The sequence below is a fragment of the Varanus komodoensis genome, unplaced genomic scaffold, assembly GCF_004798865.1.
Source record: "Varanus komodoensis strain SLA01 unplaced genomic scaffold, ASM479886v1 scaffold10, whole genome shotgun sequence".
Taxonomy (NCBI): domain Eukaryota; kingdom Metazoa; phylum Chordata; class Lepidosauria; order Squamata; family Varanidae; genus Varanus; species Varanus komodoensis.
In genome coordinates, this window is record NW_025335269.1 from 21,297,317 (window position 1) to 21,313,659 (window position 16,343).

At 38.7% G+C, this 16,343-nt stretch overlaps 1 protein-coding gene across 4 annotated transcripts in view; it reads left to right on the forward strand.

Moving 5' to 3' along the window:
* ZDHHC3 (zinc finger DHHC-type palmitoyltransferase 3) overlaps nucleotides 1-16,343 on the forward strand; it is a 41,430-nt gene that overhangs the window by 2,670 nt on the left and 22,417 nt on the right. For 3 of the 4 annotated variants that reach the window (XM_044456293.1, XM_044456275.1, XM_044456302.1), the window contains exon 2: nucleotides 14,523-14,852. In XM_044456293.1, the coding sequence (XP_044312228.1) occupies nucleotides 14,547-14,852 (306 nt within the window). In that variant the 5' untranslated portion in view covers nucleotides 14,523-14,546. Of the gene's footprint in view, nucleotides 1-712; nucleotides 762-14,522; nucleotides 14,853-16,343 lie in introns of all 4 variants that reach the window. The other variant, XM_044456285.1, reaches the window with a different exon arrangement.

The following is a 16,343-nucleotide window of genomic DNA, read 5'->3' on the forward strand; positions in this document are numbered from 1 at the left end:
GCGCCGAGCGGGAGCAGGTGGGCGCCCAGCGGCAGAGGTTGGGCCGCCCGGCCGCCCTTGCCTTCTGTGCAGACCTAGGGAAGGCGAGGCGCAGGCGGGCAGGTGCGGTGTGTATATGAGGGAAGGTGGGGGAGAGAGGGAGGGACGGACGACGAGCGAGCCGGCAGTCGAGCATGGTGGCCGGTTTGTACCGAAAGGGGTTTCCTGCAAGGTGAAGCCAGTGTCAGTCCCCGGGAAACTATAATCTTTGCGCCCTCCTCCCTCCCATCCGGATCTTAGTCGTGCTTGACTGAGGATTTGAAGTTTAAACACGGAAGGGACTGCTGAAAGATTGCTTGAAACTAGTGGATCGGTGGCCAGGCTGCTGGCCGAAGTGTGCCCACCCTGCAAGACACGACTCTCGAAGGCAGGTGCACAAATGAAGCGCCATGTTCACAAGTCAGATACAGGGAACAATGCCTGAAAAAATCATGGTGGTGGCTCTAAAGATATGAATACTTCGTGTGCTGATATTGACTAACATAACCTTCCCCAACGTGGTGCTCTCCAGATGTTAGGCTACAGCTACCAGCATCCCCAAGCTAGTGATCCTCAAGCTGGTGAGCCCCAAGCCCCAAGTGGACTCCACATTGGGAAAGGCTGCCAAAGCATCTTGCTAGGGATGTACTATTGGTATGTTTAACTACATGAATGTCATATTTCTCAATTGCAGGCCACATAAAGAAATACAAAACCTTAGAGCATGTTTATTGCATGAGCAGGTAGTATTGCTTATTTTGCTTCCTCTAAGCTGGTTAACACTATATTTTTGGGCTAAATATATATTCCTTAGCACCTTGCTTAATTGATCAGAACTTGTAGTTGAACATAGTTTCCCACAATGGACCAGGACAAAAGCCTCTACCATTGCATCTGGGTATCCATTTACTGTGAGGACTTTGCTAAGTTCTGTTCTAAGCGTATTGTTCATGGAGCGCCAGTAATTCATGAGCCTCATTCAGGTGGTTCACAGAAAGAGTGGAGTGGAGCAATTGAGAATATTGGTACCTGGCCCTGTAGTTCACTTTGTTTCTCTAACAATAAAGATTGATGCCATTTTGACCAGGGTAAGATGATCAAACAGGGGCCTGGCCTAAGGCCTGTGATTTTCATAATATAACACTGAATCATTTGCTAATTTCCCCCTAGTTTTTACAAGTTGAAGGAGCTCTTCTCCATGCCCCATCTTAGGACTCATGATTTTCATAATATGGCACTGTTGTTGGCAATGGTACTGGCATCAAATAGTTTCTTCTAAATGTAATTTTATATGTATTATGTTTAAGTGGTCCATTGAGGCTCTCAGCAGTTTTCAAGTGATCTTGAAAACTACTGCAAGCAGTATTGAAATATAATCTAATTCATGATTCTGATATAGAACTATATCAGAATACAATATCAGCCAGTGTGGCACAATGGGTAGGGTGTTGTAATTGGGCTGGGAAGACTTGCAGTCAAATACTTTCTTAGCCAAGAAATTATCTGAGTGACATTAGACCAATTGCTACTTCTCAGAGTAACTAATACAAGGTAGTGGTTGGAGGTACATGACGGTGGGCTGGAATCATGTTGCCCTGAGACTTTAGACAAGGACAGGATAAAAACATAATCAACACATTGGCCTTGTTATTCAGCATGCTGTTAAAGGAGATGGTGCAATTGTGTGAACTGGGGCTGGGTGGGGTTTAAACAACTCGAGCCTGCACTTGTTGGAGGAGAAACCACACATTGTGGAGAAAATAAATTTCAATGGGGTGAGAGTTCCAGTGTGGGCACACCCTCATTGCATATCATTGGACATCACCGTGGAGCGTTGACTAGTAGTATATGCCACTCAAGGCCACTACTTCACATGCTGAGGCTATGAAATTGCTCTCACAGTTTGAAGGGCATCAGCAAATAGTTACTATACCAGATCTGATGTTTGCATTGCCATTTGCTGCAATTAATTCCTAAAGCATAAAACTAGTATAAAGACTTCATACCTTAGGAATTTGTATTTTGCATTATGAATCTCTTTATGATAAATCTTACCATGTGATATAACTGATGGTAACATCAGCACATGTGTAATAGTAAGCAGAGTAAGTAGTAAACTCTTATGTTCACAAGAGCATCAAATCCTGATTGCAGTAACTTAGAAGAAATGTGAATGCATGTTATTTTAAAATAACTTTGCATTAGCTAGTACATTGTGACTTTCTTGAATTATTTTCTTTTGGGTTCTTCAATATCTAGGAAAAATGAGAATGCCATTCTTTAGGTATAGGTTGTTAAAATTATCTAAGAGTACAATCCTATAGGACTGCTAAATTTATATTGTGCCATCAGTCAGAATGCGAGCTGGATGGGAAGGAGTCACTGGATAACTGACTCTTTATAATGGTATTTCATTCTGCTTGCTTGCTGACTAGTCTATTTCTTATCTAAAAGGACAATGGTTTCAACTTTTGTACACATTTACCTGAGGCTAAGTAGCATTGAACTCAATGGGGCTACCTTCTGAGTCCATATTTATAGGATTTTACTGATTACTTTTGACAGTATTTGCGTACTTTTCAGTGTATTCTGTTGCATGAACTTATGCTTAACTTTGCTTGTTCAGTTAGTTATGTTGTTCCTGCATCCATACATAGTCATAATCTGTAATGTACAGAGAACGAGATGCATTGCTTCAGCAAAATCCAGCCCACTGTAATTTGATCACAGCAGAATTATTCCACAACAGCATTCCAAAAAAACTTTGCTGCCTGCTCTAAATTGTGATATGATATAGTAACATCTCATTCTGCTGAACTGGTAGTTCCAAAAGACTTTTTAATTAACCAGTTTGGGTAGATCCAACATTACATAATCTTGCAAAGCCAGCAGACAACCCAGTATGGTATTTTGAAGCATAAGTCTTGAAAAGAAACTGAAAGAAACTGAAGAAACAGTAAAGAAACTGAAAGTCAAAGAATGCTGAAACTCAGGGGAGCAAAGCATTTTTGTTGTTCATCATTTATATGTAGATCCTTCAAAACAGAAAAAATACTAACTAGTTAATCTAGTAATACTAATCAGTTTAGCAAATAGTATAACTATTCTGCCTAATGTCTTTATAGAATAAATGAAAGAAGTCTGAAGTCTTTAATAAATGAAGCCCAACATGGTTTCATTCCATAGTTTTTTGCAAGAGGAACCATAAGTGTTAAAGGTACAGTTTTAGGTGCAGAGTCATAAAAGCATGCTATGTTCCATGCCTTTGTGTCAGTTGGTGAATTCTAGGCACATCTAACATCACATAAGTGAAGTGTAGAATCTTTTTCAGCCCCAAAATATTCAATTTCAGAGATGGGGAAGGAGGACATGGCAATTGAATCCCAGGAGGGCTGGATTAGCCTTCAGGGAGATCAATGTTTCTGCTCCCTTGACATAAGCTATGGTTTTCAGTGCTTTCATCCAGCCACAATGGTTGTATAAGATAACACATATAATGCTAACACATGATTTATTTAACTGATGGTTTGTTGCCCTACCCACATTTGTCCAAAAGACAGCAGAACAACCCACAATTTTTTTCTCAGTCCTGAGGTTCTTTCCTTCCTCCTTCATTCCCTCCTTCTATGTAAAACCTTTTTATTTAAACAGTATTTTAAACTCTAATAGTTTAGTCGCTCTGTTTGGTTTATTGTTTTGTTCTGTTTTATTATTGATATTGTTGTTTAATTGTCCTTTTAAAAATTGTAAGCCATCCTGAGATCTTGTATAATAGGACGGCATACAAAAGCTTTTAATAAATAAATAAAACATAACAAATAACCTGGTGACATGCCTGTGTCACGTGTAACAATAACCTATAGTTTAGGTTATCCAGGGTTTCCAAACTAGCCACAAACCATGGATTTTCTTTTTTTGTCCAGCAGCGCATACTATTGAGTTTGCATTATGTGAAGGCTAGGCCAATGTACAGAGTAACGCATAAGTATGTCAAACTACAGTTGGGAGACCTAGCTTCAGAACTCTCCTCAATCATAAAAAATGTATGGCTGGTTTTCGGAAGGTGCGCTGTCTCTTACTTTAGCCTGCCTCTCAGGATTGTTAGGATAAAATTTATTGAAGAGAACCACCTTGCGTTCCTGAGAGGACAGATATTTAAACATGCTGGTAGCCTAGGCCAAAAAGAATTGAAAGGAGGCTAATGTTGCTGTAGCAGTGCAGAATGCTACTGCAGGGGTGGTGGAGCTTATTACTCTGCTTTGCCAGCTCTTAATAAGTTAGGAAAAAGTTTTGAGGCCTAGTTTTTCTAGGCACAATCCTATGCCTGTGTTGGCAGACTCTGCAGCTCTGTCTAAACATGCATAGGACTGCACCTTTATGGCTTATTTACAAAGTTCTGTAGGCAACTTATGGACCTCCAAATGTTGAACAGCAGCTCCCATCATTCCTCACAGTGGTCTGTGCTAGTTGGGGCTGATGATAGTTGTAGTCCTTCAGCATCTGAAGGTCACTTCTAGCCCAACCTGCTAGATACTGTAATATAGTTTGCACTGTAAATTGCTTTCTGGTAGAGAAAGAAGAATTAGCACATTGGATATATATTTACTTATTTATGCATATGTTGTATTTTTAAATTGCCCAATAGTGGAAGCTCTTGGTCAGTTCACAACAATTTAAAGAATAAAATACAGTATAAAAATGTAAATGGTTAAAGTATTTTTAAAAAGTGAAAACTAGAGTAAAACCTTAGTAGAATTCTTAGTAGAAGAATTTTAATAGTCTGAAACTAAAATTCCTGGGAAAAGAAGGTCTTCACCTGGCACTGGAAAGAGTATAATGCAGGTGCTGGGCAGGGTCTCCCTGGGAAGTTCATCCAGAGTCAGGTGCCACAACAGAAAAGGCTGTTCCTAATAGCCACTCACCCGACTTCCCTCTGCAGGGACTCCCTCAGAAGGACCACTGAGAGTGAACTTAAGGTCCAGGCATGCATATGGGAGAAGATGATCTTTAGGTTAACCTGGCCCCAAGCTGCTTAGGGCTTTGAATGTTAATATCAGCACTTCAATCAGGCTGAGACAGTGAAGGGAGTCAGATACTGGCTTAATATGATCTCATTGCTCCAGTCCTATTAACAGTCTTACTGCTCTATTTGGACTAGCTGACGTTTCCAGACCATGTTCCAAGGCATGCATAACACATTGCAGTAATCCAACAAAGAGTTTACTAGAGCTTGGATAACTGTAGCTAGTTCCATGTCACCAGTGATAGTAGATACTAGATTCGGGAGCATTCCCAAACTATATCACCCGTCCAGAAGCCTATCACTTATCCAGGCAGGCAAACTCAGTCCACAAACTCTATGGGAACTGAGCTGTTCTGCGCAAACCCAAATTTCAAGGAACCGGCAGACTTGCTGTACTAACAAAGTTAAAATGGCAGACCTCCTGCTTAAGGTTTTTCTTTTCTCTCCCTCCTCCTGTTTCAGCATTGCAGTGCAGAACTAGCCAGAAGGAAGCATTGTCTGGTCAGACTCTTACTCAGTCCCTGACTTTTCAGTTGCCTCACTTAAAAGGGCAATTTCACATGATAATTACTATCGATAGTACAGGCATTCATTAACATATTTTAATACCTTGCAGAATGAATAAAGATTATAGATGGTTCTTATACTCCAAAGAGTAAATTTGTTCCTGTTTGACTGTACATTATAATAATATATTATAACTTTTATTGTGTTTTTGTTGCTTTAAATAACATGCTGGTTTTATGTGTTTGATGCTGTTCTCTGTGTTGGAAGGGCTTTTGTCCTGAAAGGCAGCCAAGAAATATTATAAATAAATAAATGATATGAGTAAGAGCATAAAATGATCTGTGCTGGATCAGACCAAAGACTTATTTAGTGTGACATTCTGTGTGCAAGTGATCAACCAGATTCCTGTGGAAAACCTACAATAGAACCTAAATGTGACAGTTCTTTAATAATATTTTGTATTCTTACTATCTTTATTTTATCTTTCTTAGAGAAGCTTCTGCTTATGCATACTTCTGATTGTCATACCATATGTTTACTACCTTCTCATTCCCATTAAAGCATCAGATGAGATAGGTTTATAAACACATATGCTACAAAAAACTTGTATATGAGAACCAATATGGCATGGTGGTGACAGTGTTGGACTGAAGACCTGGGAAATTCAAGTTCTAGTGCTCACTTGGCTCTGAAGCTCACTGGGTGACTTTGGGCAGTGAATTCTCAGCCCAACTTACTTCATAGGGTTGTTGTTGTGAGAATAAAATGCAGTGAAGGAGGACTTTGTAAGCACCTTGGGTTTCTTGCAAGAGGAGAAAAAGTGGGATGTAAATGCAGTGTGGTGGTGGTGATGATGGTGATGATGAATTTCTGAGGCACCACAGTGCTATTATCTTCTGCAGTGACAGGTGAGTACAGTATGAATTCTGAAAGATTAGTCAGTGGTCCTGTGCATGGCATAACCAAGTTTGTAAAGAAACACAGTGAGACCTGTTTAAAATAGTAGAAGTATCAGTAAACAAAGGTAACAAATCAGTGCATGACCTTAAATTATTTACAAGTTTACCCAGGCCTGAAATTGAAGGAAATAATAGGAGACACAGTATGCAGGTAGCTGATGATAATTAAGTGATGCAATGCATCCTTTACAAATGGAAATTCTGACAGTTACATAAGTATTATGAGAACATGTTCACATGATCAGTATTACAGGTATTTATTTATTGGCTTGAGTTACACAGTGGTGAAGCCATCGTTGACAGGCATTGCAAAAGAGTTGACACTAGGCATCTAGAAGAGAGAGTTGCTCTGATTTTTGCTCCACATTAAGGTCAGAACAGCTTAGCAATGAATAGGGTGTCAGAGAGGATAGAGGAGAAATAATTGCTCAGTCACTCTCTCTGTAAGTATCGACCGAGAGGGCTTTATTACCTTGCAGTGTTGTGATCTCAGCTTGTCACTATTTTTTAGAAAGCAGCTTTCTGCATTTTTTCTGTGATGGGGAATGCCGTGAGAATATGCCCCCAACTGTGTAGTTTAAACTGCTCATTTGGTATTTGTTTTGAGCTGACATAAGCTATACTGATATTCCCCTTGCACCTTCAGTATAACCATCCTGTTGCTTTTTGGTACAGAATACTGCATCTCAAAACATTCAGCTAATACTTAACTGCTCCAAATTGAAGTTGATTGACCTATGATAACATTTTGCATCAGTGAAGTCAGAGCTAATGTTTAATTGTGTCCTATACCTGAAGATGTTTCCCTGGCAAGCAGAATTCAAGTGTCTTGGTAAAGAGTAGTAAGTTCTGAAGGAACTCTTGCTAGAGAAGGTTTTCATTGCTGCCTGGTTTACTTAAGAAGTTAACTGAAGCTTTGTTCTCTGAAACAATAAAGGACTGAAATAAAAACACGTACTAATAGATCTAGCTGTATCAGTGTACCTGGAATACTGGATCAAGCTGTGCTTCAGAAGTGAATTATTGTAATGTTGTTGTTTGACAACTACTCCTGATTCTTATCCTGTTGTAATTCCTTAGTTTTTTTCAAAATTCAGAAGAGTTTGTGATAGTGTACCAACTTTCTACTGTAGAAAGTACTCAGTAGAAAACAGTAGAATTTTTAAGCCTGGAAGCTGGATTTAAAAAGTTGACTTAGAAGCCCAAAGATTTCTACCTCCCATACTTTTTTCTTAGGGAATTTCATTTTTGCATATTCATATTCCTTTTCAAATACATAATTTAGATACATACAGTTTGAGTGTAATCCTTCATCCAGGCTGGTTTCCACATAGCAGAAATCACGAGATTCTCTTTTGTCTTCAGTGCGTATTGGCTGAGAGTAGATATTTGGCACAAATGCTGGCTCTGGACCAGTATAAATTACAAAGATGTGCTGGCATGCTGAAATAACAGAAGAGTGTTCATGTTGGTACACAGAAAAAAATACTACAGCATCTCTTCCTTACCAATTTTCTGTGGCATACATACTTACAAAAGTCTACTTCGAATGTCTTCACTAATCTATAATGTATGTCTGTCTATTTTTTATTCTTAGTGTAAATGGTTTTATATACTTGGTGATTTTTAAAACTAGCATGCTGTGCCTCTTGTGCATATTTTAAAGTAATTGATTCAGGGTAACTGGGAATATCTTTTCCAAGAGTATGCACAAGTGCATACACCTTGAAAATATTGAACTCAGTTTGCTTTTACATTTGAATATTCAGCCTCGAACATTTCAAAATTCTCGAGGAGTCTGATTTAATGCATAGTCTCCCTTTTCTGCCTTAATTTAAAAAAAACAAAATAGTAAAATCCCAGATTTGAGTGCTGAGATTTCAAATGCTGCTTTTCCATAAAAAAGTCACTTCCATTATGATAGCTGTCAGTAAGACTCAGCTATTGGCTCTTTTGAATACTGCAGTTCTGTATGGCATTTTGGGAGCCACACAGAACTTAAAGGCTCAGGTTCATTGTTCATTGTACTGTATTTGGTGGATTCTGTTCCTCTGCAAATTCTGAATCAGTCGTTGAAACTTGCAAAGTAAAAGAAGAGCTTTTGCATATGACCCAAATAATACAAACTGACTGGCTGCCTTCCCCAACCTGCTGGTCTACATTGTAATCAAACATATATGGAGCTTTGGAAAAGATGGCTTAGGCTCTAGTCCTATACACACTTTTATGTGGGGGCAAGTCCTGTTGAACACAGTTGGACTTCTGAGGAAATACGCATTAAATTGTCATGGAACCAGTTTTTCATTTAATGCTGAATGGTTCCCTGGAGGCGATGTAATGGTTGTCAAGCTTCTTGGGCTTTGACCACATGACTGTGAAACTTAAGATGGGGTAAATGGAAAGTTGCCGGAAAAGCCATGTTTACTTCTGTTTTTAGAACTTCTAATAAAATAAATGGTTGAAAATTTGTAAGCAGGAGGGTCCATTCTCGTCAGGATACTTGGTTTATTATAAACTATTTGAATCAATGCATGGATATACCAGAGATGAGAAGAGGCATAAATGAGCACTGTTATGCTTGTTTGGTTGCTGTGCAGAATCAAGGCTATTTAATGATTTCAAGCTGTACTCCTATGCTGTTTTACCTGGGATTAAGCCTCACTGAATGCCATGGAATTTTGCTTCTGATTAGATTCGCAAGATTGCAAAAATAATGCATCAGCTGAACTACTATTGGTGCTTTATATTTATGCATGCTGGCTGATTAATCACAAAGTCATGTTATTTTATACTTGTTACAACTCTAAGCCACCCGGGGAGCTTTTGTCAATGCGGTGGTATAGAAATGAAATAACTAAATAATGTACGCTGTCTGTGCAAATTGCAGCTAATGGACTGGTGCACCTGACATGACAGTCCACAGGCTTATGGCATGTGTGACCACCATTTTGAATGTGTGACCATTTTGCCACGGTGGATGCAAGATCAGGTAACTGTGTACGGGAAGTGGTTCTCCTTGTAATATACAAGTTTGCTGTATCTTGGAAATTATTGCCACATCTCACTGTCTAGAATTACTTGTTACTTGTTCATAGTATCAGGTCTGTAATATATTATATGATCTCTTGTACCATATAATGCTTGGCATCAAAAACGTATAATTATTTAATTGCATAGAAAAGCAGCCTTTAATACTATGTATTTGATGGAAAAATACTGATTTAGTTTTCAGGAATTACTTATTTAACTTAGTATTCAGATTTAACTTTAATCAGGCTATTTTAAAAGAAAGTAGACTTTTAGAAAACAAAATCTAAATTCAATATCTAAAACTGTGTTTTTCGTTGTTAAAAGATTGCATTTTTTTTAATTTACTCTGGCACAAAGTTGAGGAAGCTAAATGTCTTCCATTTGAAAGTGGCCTTCTTGCCCTAATACTTATTTAAAAGGCTACAAATTATGTTAAGGCAAACATAATAAAGCAAGCAAATGGTTAAAGTTATATTTGCAAATACTTCTTCAGAAGCAGGAAATGGGTCTAGGAATACAGCTATTAGAAAGCAGTGCTATGAAAGGACCACCAAGGCAGATTATACAGAACTAATCCAATTTCTCTACATTTGTCTTCAATAGGGAAGACATTAGATACCCAGTCCTGAGCTGCTTTTTCCGGAATGGCACTGAATTTCTTAATCAAATGCAGCAAATACTAACAATTAGTCATTGGGTCTGAATGGCGGACACTCAAATGTTCTTGATGAATTCAGAGTTGCAGTTAAGCTTGTAATAAAAATATGTATCTTGCCTCCAGAAATAGACATTTTGTAATCAAAAACATCTGGGGGGCATCAAGTTGGGGAAGCCTGAGATAAAGCCTTGTTCCTATAAAGAACGGTTAATCATACAGATTAAAAACTTAACACATTGAACTCATTTTATTCACCCACTCAATTTTGGGCATTGTCTAATTGTAAATCAAGACTTCTGTCCTGACTATGATTGTATTTATGGATTTTTCTCAAGCGACACAATGAATTTGTTGTTAACACCTGACATTTTACATTATTGTGGTTCTTGTTCAGTTAGAGTTCAGATGTAAGTGGAACACTGTGGTGTATGTGTTTATGGATTCAGGTACTATATCAATCAGTACAGTGCATTTTACACCAAGTCACCCTATTTTTAGCTACTACTCGTACATATCTTAGCAGTGAAACTGGGTCCCTCTGTTTATGCCACGACTGGCCATGCTTTATCTTAGTATTTCTGAGTGTTTGAAAACATAAAGTAAACCTGTATGTGAAAGCCACATAGGACCAAAACTACTCAAATATTTTTGATACTTTCCAGAAAAATGAATGCCCATTAAATATTACAGAAAAGACATGTCCAAGTCATGGTGGAAGTGTGGAGACCCATCTTCTTCTCTAACATGTAAAATAGTCTTAATTATATATACTTACTTTTTAACTGACCAAATTTATGTTGTAAACTTCCCAAAAAGCTTCAGCTATTGGTTAGTATGGAAATTAGAAAAATAAAATAAGAAACTTACTCAAAACATAATTGAAGAAGCACAGTTAATACCATAACCAGGATTGTTTTAAGGGATTTTCCTTTTGGCAGCATTCCTCAAAAGATTGCTGGTAGTTTTAGTGGTAATTTCTAAAAATCTCAATCTTCACATGATTAGCTTTCCTTTCCTTTGTTTTTGTGGGGAGATGTGAACATTTAAGTGTAATTCCAATTTCCCAGTCCTTTTGGATAGAGGAATAATTTTATTAATTAAAATCGCTGTGTTGTTGTCATGTACACATTTCATATAGATTTAAAATTTGCTTGGTGATAAACAGTTGTCAGGTGTTTTTAGGTGCTCTGTAGGTGATTGTCAAGCTGAAAAAGCCACACTGATTTCTCAGTTTAAAAAGTGAATTGTTATTTCAGTCATACTTAAGCCACTTTCAATTAGTCAATAGCTATCTTGGCATTTGTGGCCATTTAGAGTTGAAATATTACATTCAATGGACACTGCCCAGCTCTGTTCCAAAGATCAAAGTGCTAACAACAGCACTCCTGCCAAGGCTTCTGTTACCTTTTTCCCTTCAGTAAAATAAGCTGTCGTGTTTCATAACTGCATTATTTGATTAAAGACTGCTTGTCCTTCAAGCACAAGGTAGACAGCCACAATATCACAGCCCTTCTTGTTCTCCAAAGAGCTCTAATGTGAGATCCCAAACATTTCAGCCAGGATTGAGCCATGGTGATGTACTTCAAACCACAAAGTAAATACGCTTCTCACTTTAAGAGTTAACACCACGGAAGTATTTAAAAGTACCAATAAGTAGATTGCCACTGTAGAGCTAACGCAGATAATAGTTTTTAAGAGGAGACGCAAGGGTTTGAGAGGCTTCGCTTTTCCACCCACTTTATCCTTCTGTTGCATCTGGTCAAACAAGATTGGTAAGCTTTCAGTTACCCTCATTGGCTTTGTAGAGGCTGTTAAGTTTTGCCTCTGAGTCAGAAGGAGAAAAAACAGAACCTCAGTTTCCTTGAGGTTTGTTATCTGTTGGTGATTTGGTGAAGGAGTTGCAGATATGACTCAAACTGACTAGTTGGCTTAAAGTAGGGCTGGAAAATCTCAGGCTTAGGGGCCTAATTCAGTCCTCCAGTTTTCCTTAAAAGGCCATATTATTGTGGTGTGGTATAGTGCTGGACTGGAGACTTGAAAGCACACTGGGTGACTTTGGGACAGTTACTCCCTCGCAAGCTAGCCTACCTTGCAGGGTTGTTGTGAAGATAAAATGGAGCTATGTCAGGCACCTGTGTTTCTTGCAAGAGGAAAAAAGCAGGATATAAATGCAATGAAATAATAATAGCAATAGTAATTAATGCTTTTCCCACAATCATCAATTGTTTGGTGGCTTTTGTGTATTTTTCAAAAGGTTGAGATGTCGCTTGTAAGGCTTAGTTATTGCCAGGAAGAGCTGTATGCTTAAATATTGTGGGGTTCCTGACCCCAACTCTTTTGCCTTTGATCCTGCTCACCCATGGAATGTGGCCCTGAGAGCTTCTCTGAAAAAGAGTTCGGCCCTTGGCACAAAGAGGTTCAATACTGTGGCTTAAAGAATGGGACATGTGGGTCATTGTGGCTGCGACCTGAAGCACTGCTGGTTTTAGGGACCTCCAAAACTGAAATGGGGTGATGCAGAAATCCCAGTGTGTGTGTTGGGGGAGAGGGCACATGGTATCCTGAGCACTGGAAATGATCTCCCCCTGCTCATTCTATACAAATCCATTAAAAATATTTTAGAAAATGTACGCAACTTTCTGTCAGTGAAACATAGGCTTCAACAAAATGGAACAAACCTCTAAATAAGTGTCCATTTGAAAGTGATGTTTGTATACCATTTGTTCGTATATTGAAAGTGTTGATAGTTTGTCTGTTGCATTGTGGGAGGTGAGTGTTTATTCTTCCAGTGTTGTAATATCAGTCATTTAACTGTCAAAAGAGTGTAGAGAATCCATTTATGCTGTCAAATTGTTAATTTCAGTGAAGCGAGTAAACAATTTTAGAGTGTGTGGCTCAGTGAATATTAAAGAGTGCTCCAGTGCAAAGTGTATCTGTCTAATAAGATACTCCCAAAACGAAGCAGTTATATGTGTTACATCTGTTTAGAAGAAACATTAGGTGCGTTGCACTGCCAACAAGCCAAATTAGAGAATGCATGATTAAAGTGCCATTGTAGTGTCCTATAGATACCAAACAAGTTATTGCTACATAGGGCACAGCCTAAGATGCATAGATGTGGCAGGAGGATGCCGAAGTGCTGATTAGGCATTATGTGGTGGTGCCCACAGCAGTTTCTCTAATTTCTAAACGTGTCCAGAAAGGTTGGGGAGGAGCCTTGTCCTCACTGTTCCTGTTCACCACTGGGCACCTGGTGGGGAATGGGAACCCAATTCAGGTATATGATGAAAACACCACCTATGGTTACCACCTGTGCCCTACAGTACCAACTGAATTCAGTCCTGCAAGGTGATGCTAAAAGCATTTCTCATGGCTTTTGCAATTCAAACTTAAGTCCCTTTCATGTTGTAGTGGAGGGTGGAAAGAAAATGGGTAGAGGAAAAACTCAGTTTCTAAGGCTTCTAATGTAAGAGTTTAATTCTAGAAGTCAGTTTAATTCTAAAAGTAGCTAAATTGTAATTTATGCTAAGCTACTGTCTTTCTTCCCAAATATAATTTCTTATTTACCCTTTAATTTTAAAATAATAATTATGTCAAATTAATATGGAAATAGGAATTCCAATAATTCAGACATTTTCAAGTGTACTAAATTATCACCACCACCACCACACTTTTATACCACTTTTATACATTTGGGCTTTCTGGGCAGTTCACAGATTTAAAAATATACATAGAAACAACAAAATAATCATATTTAACAAGCAAAAAACAATACAACAACAATTGTATATGTGTGAGTGTTACCAAGTATAATTTTAATTTTTAATTTGTGGACTTTTTAATTTATGTGCTAGCCTCATTTTCATAATGGAATTATATAATTAACAATGTAGCATACCTATTCTGAAGAAAGATAATTTGTTTCTTGGGAGTAGAACTTGAAGTTTGTATGTGTGCATATGGACTGATAGATTAACAAGTGTCATCCCTAGACATATTTAAATGCCACTAACAGGCAGTATTGAGTTCTTAAACCATTTTAATGCTTTCCCTTCCAAATTTGATAAGAAACTATTTTTATACATACAGATATGACCCTTAATATAAGCTGCCAAAATATCTTTTGGTTGGCAAAGGGTATATAAATAAAAAGTCACCACTAACATTTTCTTGTTTATTGAATCTGTTTCCTCCATTACTGATCCCCCTTTTATTTTAATCTCATTTTCTCTAGAATTCCCTCTGCAAGCTGCATGTCAAAAGGGAAGCTACTTGGTTACATTTGTAAAATGGAGAGCCATTTTTAAAAAATGTATATATTTTTCAGATCCAAGAATGGACATTATAACCTATGATGATTACTCCAGTCCACCGCTTCAGAGATATTGAGAGGAAACCTGAATACCTTCAACCAGACAAGTGTGTTCCACCTCCTAGCAGTGGTTCCTCAGGAACAATGTGGTTTATTCGAGATGGCTGTGGGATCGCCTGCGCAGTCATCACTTGGTTTTTGGTCTTCTATGCAGACTTTGTAGTCATCCTGGTTATGCTGCTTCCATCAAGAGACTATATTTACAGTGTGATCAATGGAACAGTTTTCAACGCATTGGCTTTCCTGGCTCTGGCTTCACATATGCGAGCTATGATAACAGATCCAGTAAGTTTCCCCCTGACTGTATTAACCAGCTGTCATCTTCCTTGTTCTGTTGGGACAATTTAGGGGCCAAATAATCTTGAATCTCAAGGGTACACATATTACTCAAGTTGCAGGATTTCTATAAAAACCTTTGGGGAGCAAGAACTCAGTTGATATATTACGAGAGCAATCCTGGGACTGCTAGAAGGTACCTGGGATTGCTGGGATCTCCAGCTGTCAGGCTGAAAAATGTCCTCCCTGCCCCACAGCTGGTGCAGGAAGATCTGCACTGGTTGTACCTGCAAGGACACAAAAGCCACCTTGGAGAAGGGCCTTGGGGACTAGGGTGAAGAAGAGACTGGCGCCACCAAGACACATGGTATCCTCCTTTTCTCTTCTGAGGTGCTGCACTTAGACAATCCAAACTGGGCATGCAAATGTTTTGCAGGATGGAAGGAATGTGCAGGTGGCCTTCACTTCCATGCTTTTTTCACCTTCCATGGGATGCCCATACTCTTCCCTATGGGCAGCCTCATTGGATTGTACCCTAAGTAATTAATAAAGTAGTGTGGTGTGTTATTCCATTAAGAAGCTGCTTGATGACCCTAAGCCAGCTCAGGAGGGATTCTTTGAATAAGTAAAGGAGGAGAGAACACAAAGAACAAGTTGGGAGGAGAGCAGTCTATCCATTTTTTCCTTCTTCAGTAGTACTGGTAATGTTGCTTTTGGGTCATGGCATGAAAAGCACACATGTATTGTGTGCTGGTCTCTTAAAAGAACTATCAGTTCAACCAAACTGTGTTTTGAATAAAAATATTTGCCCTCTTTGCTGCTAGTTGGTTACTGAGATGTGCATTGGCTTATTTAAACTATGGACCTTTTCAAGGTACTGTTTCAAGCCTTAGTGGGTTTGAAATGAAGGTAAGTAAGCAGCTGCCTCATTTTGCTTATCAGTTTTGAATTCTGTGCACATGACTATCTGGATTATCTCCAAATAATGTTATCTAGGGACTTCAGAGTGCTAGATAGTAACAGAAATGAAACAAAGGGAATAACCCAGTCCAACTATCTGCTAGCTGAACCCAGTGAGGCATAAGCATAATCAAAGCCCATCCCTTTACCTGCAATATTTCATACTCCATTCTCTTATAAGGGCAGAGCAATCTTGTAGGCTGCTAAAGAGCCATGGGATTGCTCAGATTCCTACAATTTGGAAAGATTGTGACAGATGGGTCTCAGGATTAGCAAAAACATCCTCCAAGAAGGGCTTTCAAGGGAGATTCACTATCTTGGTGGCAACTCAGTTGCTTTCCCTTTGGCTCCAAGGTGCTGAATTTAGATAGTCTCATTTATCTGATGATGAAATAGCACCCTCTTTGATCTGAAAGCACATCTTCTGTAAGGCTTACTGACCTCCTATAATACATTATCCCTGTTAATAATAATACAGCATTCCCCGATTCAGTGCCCTTGGCATATTCAGCTACAACTCCCATCATTCCCACCCAGTGA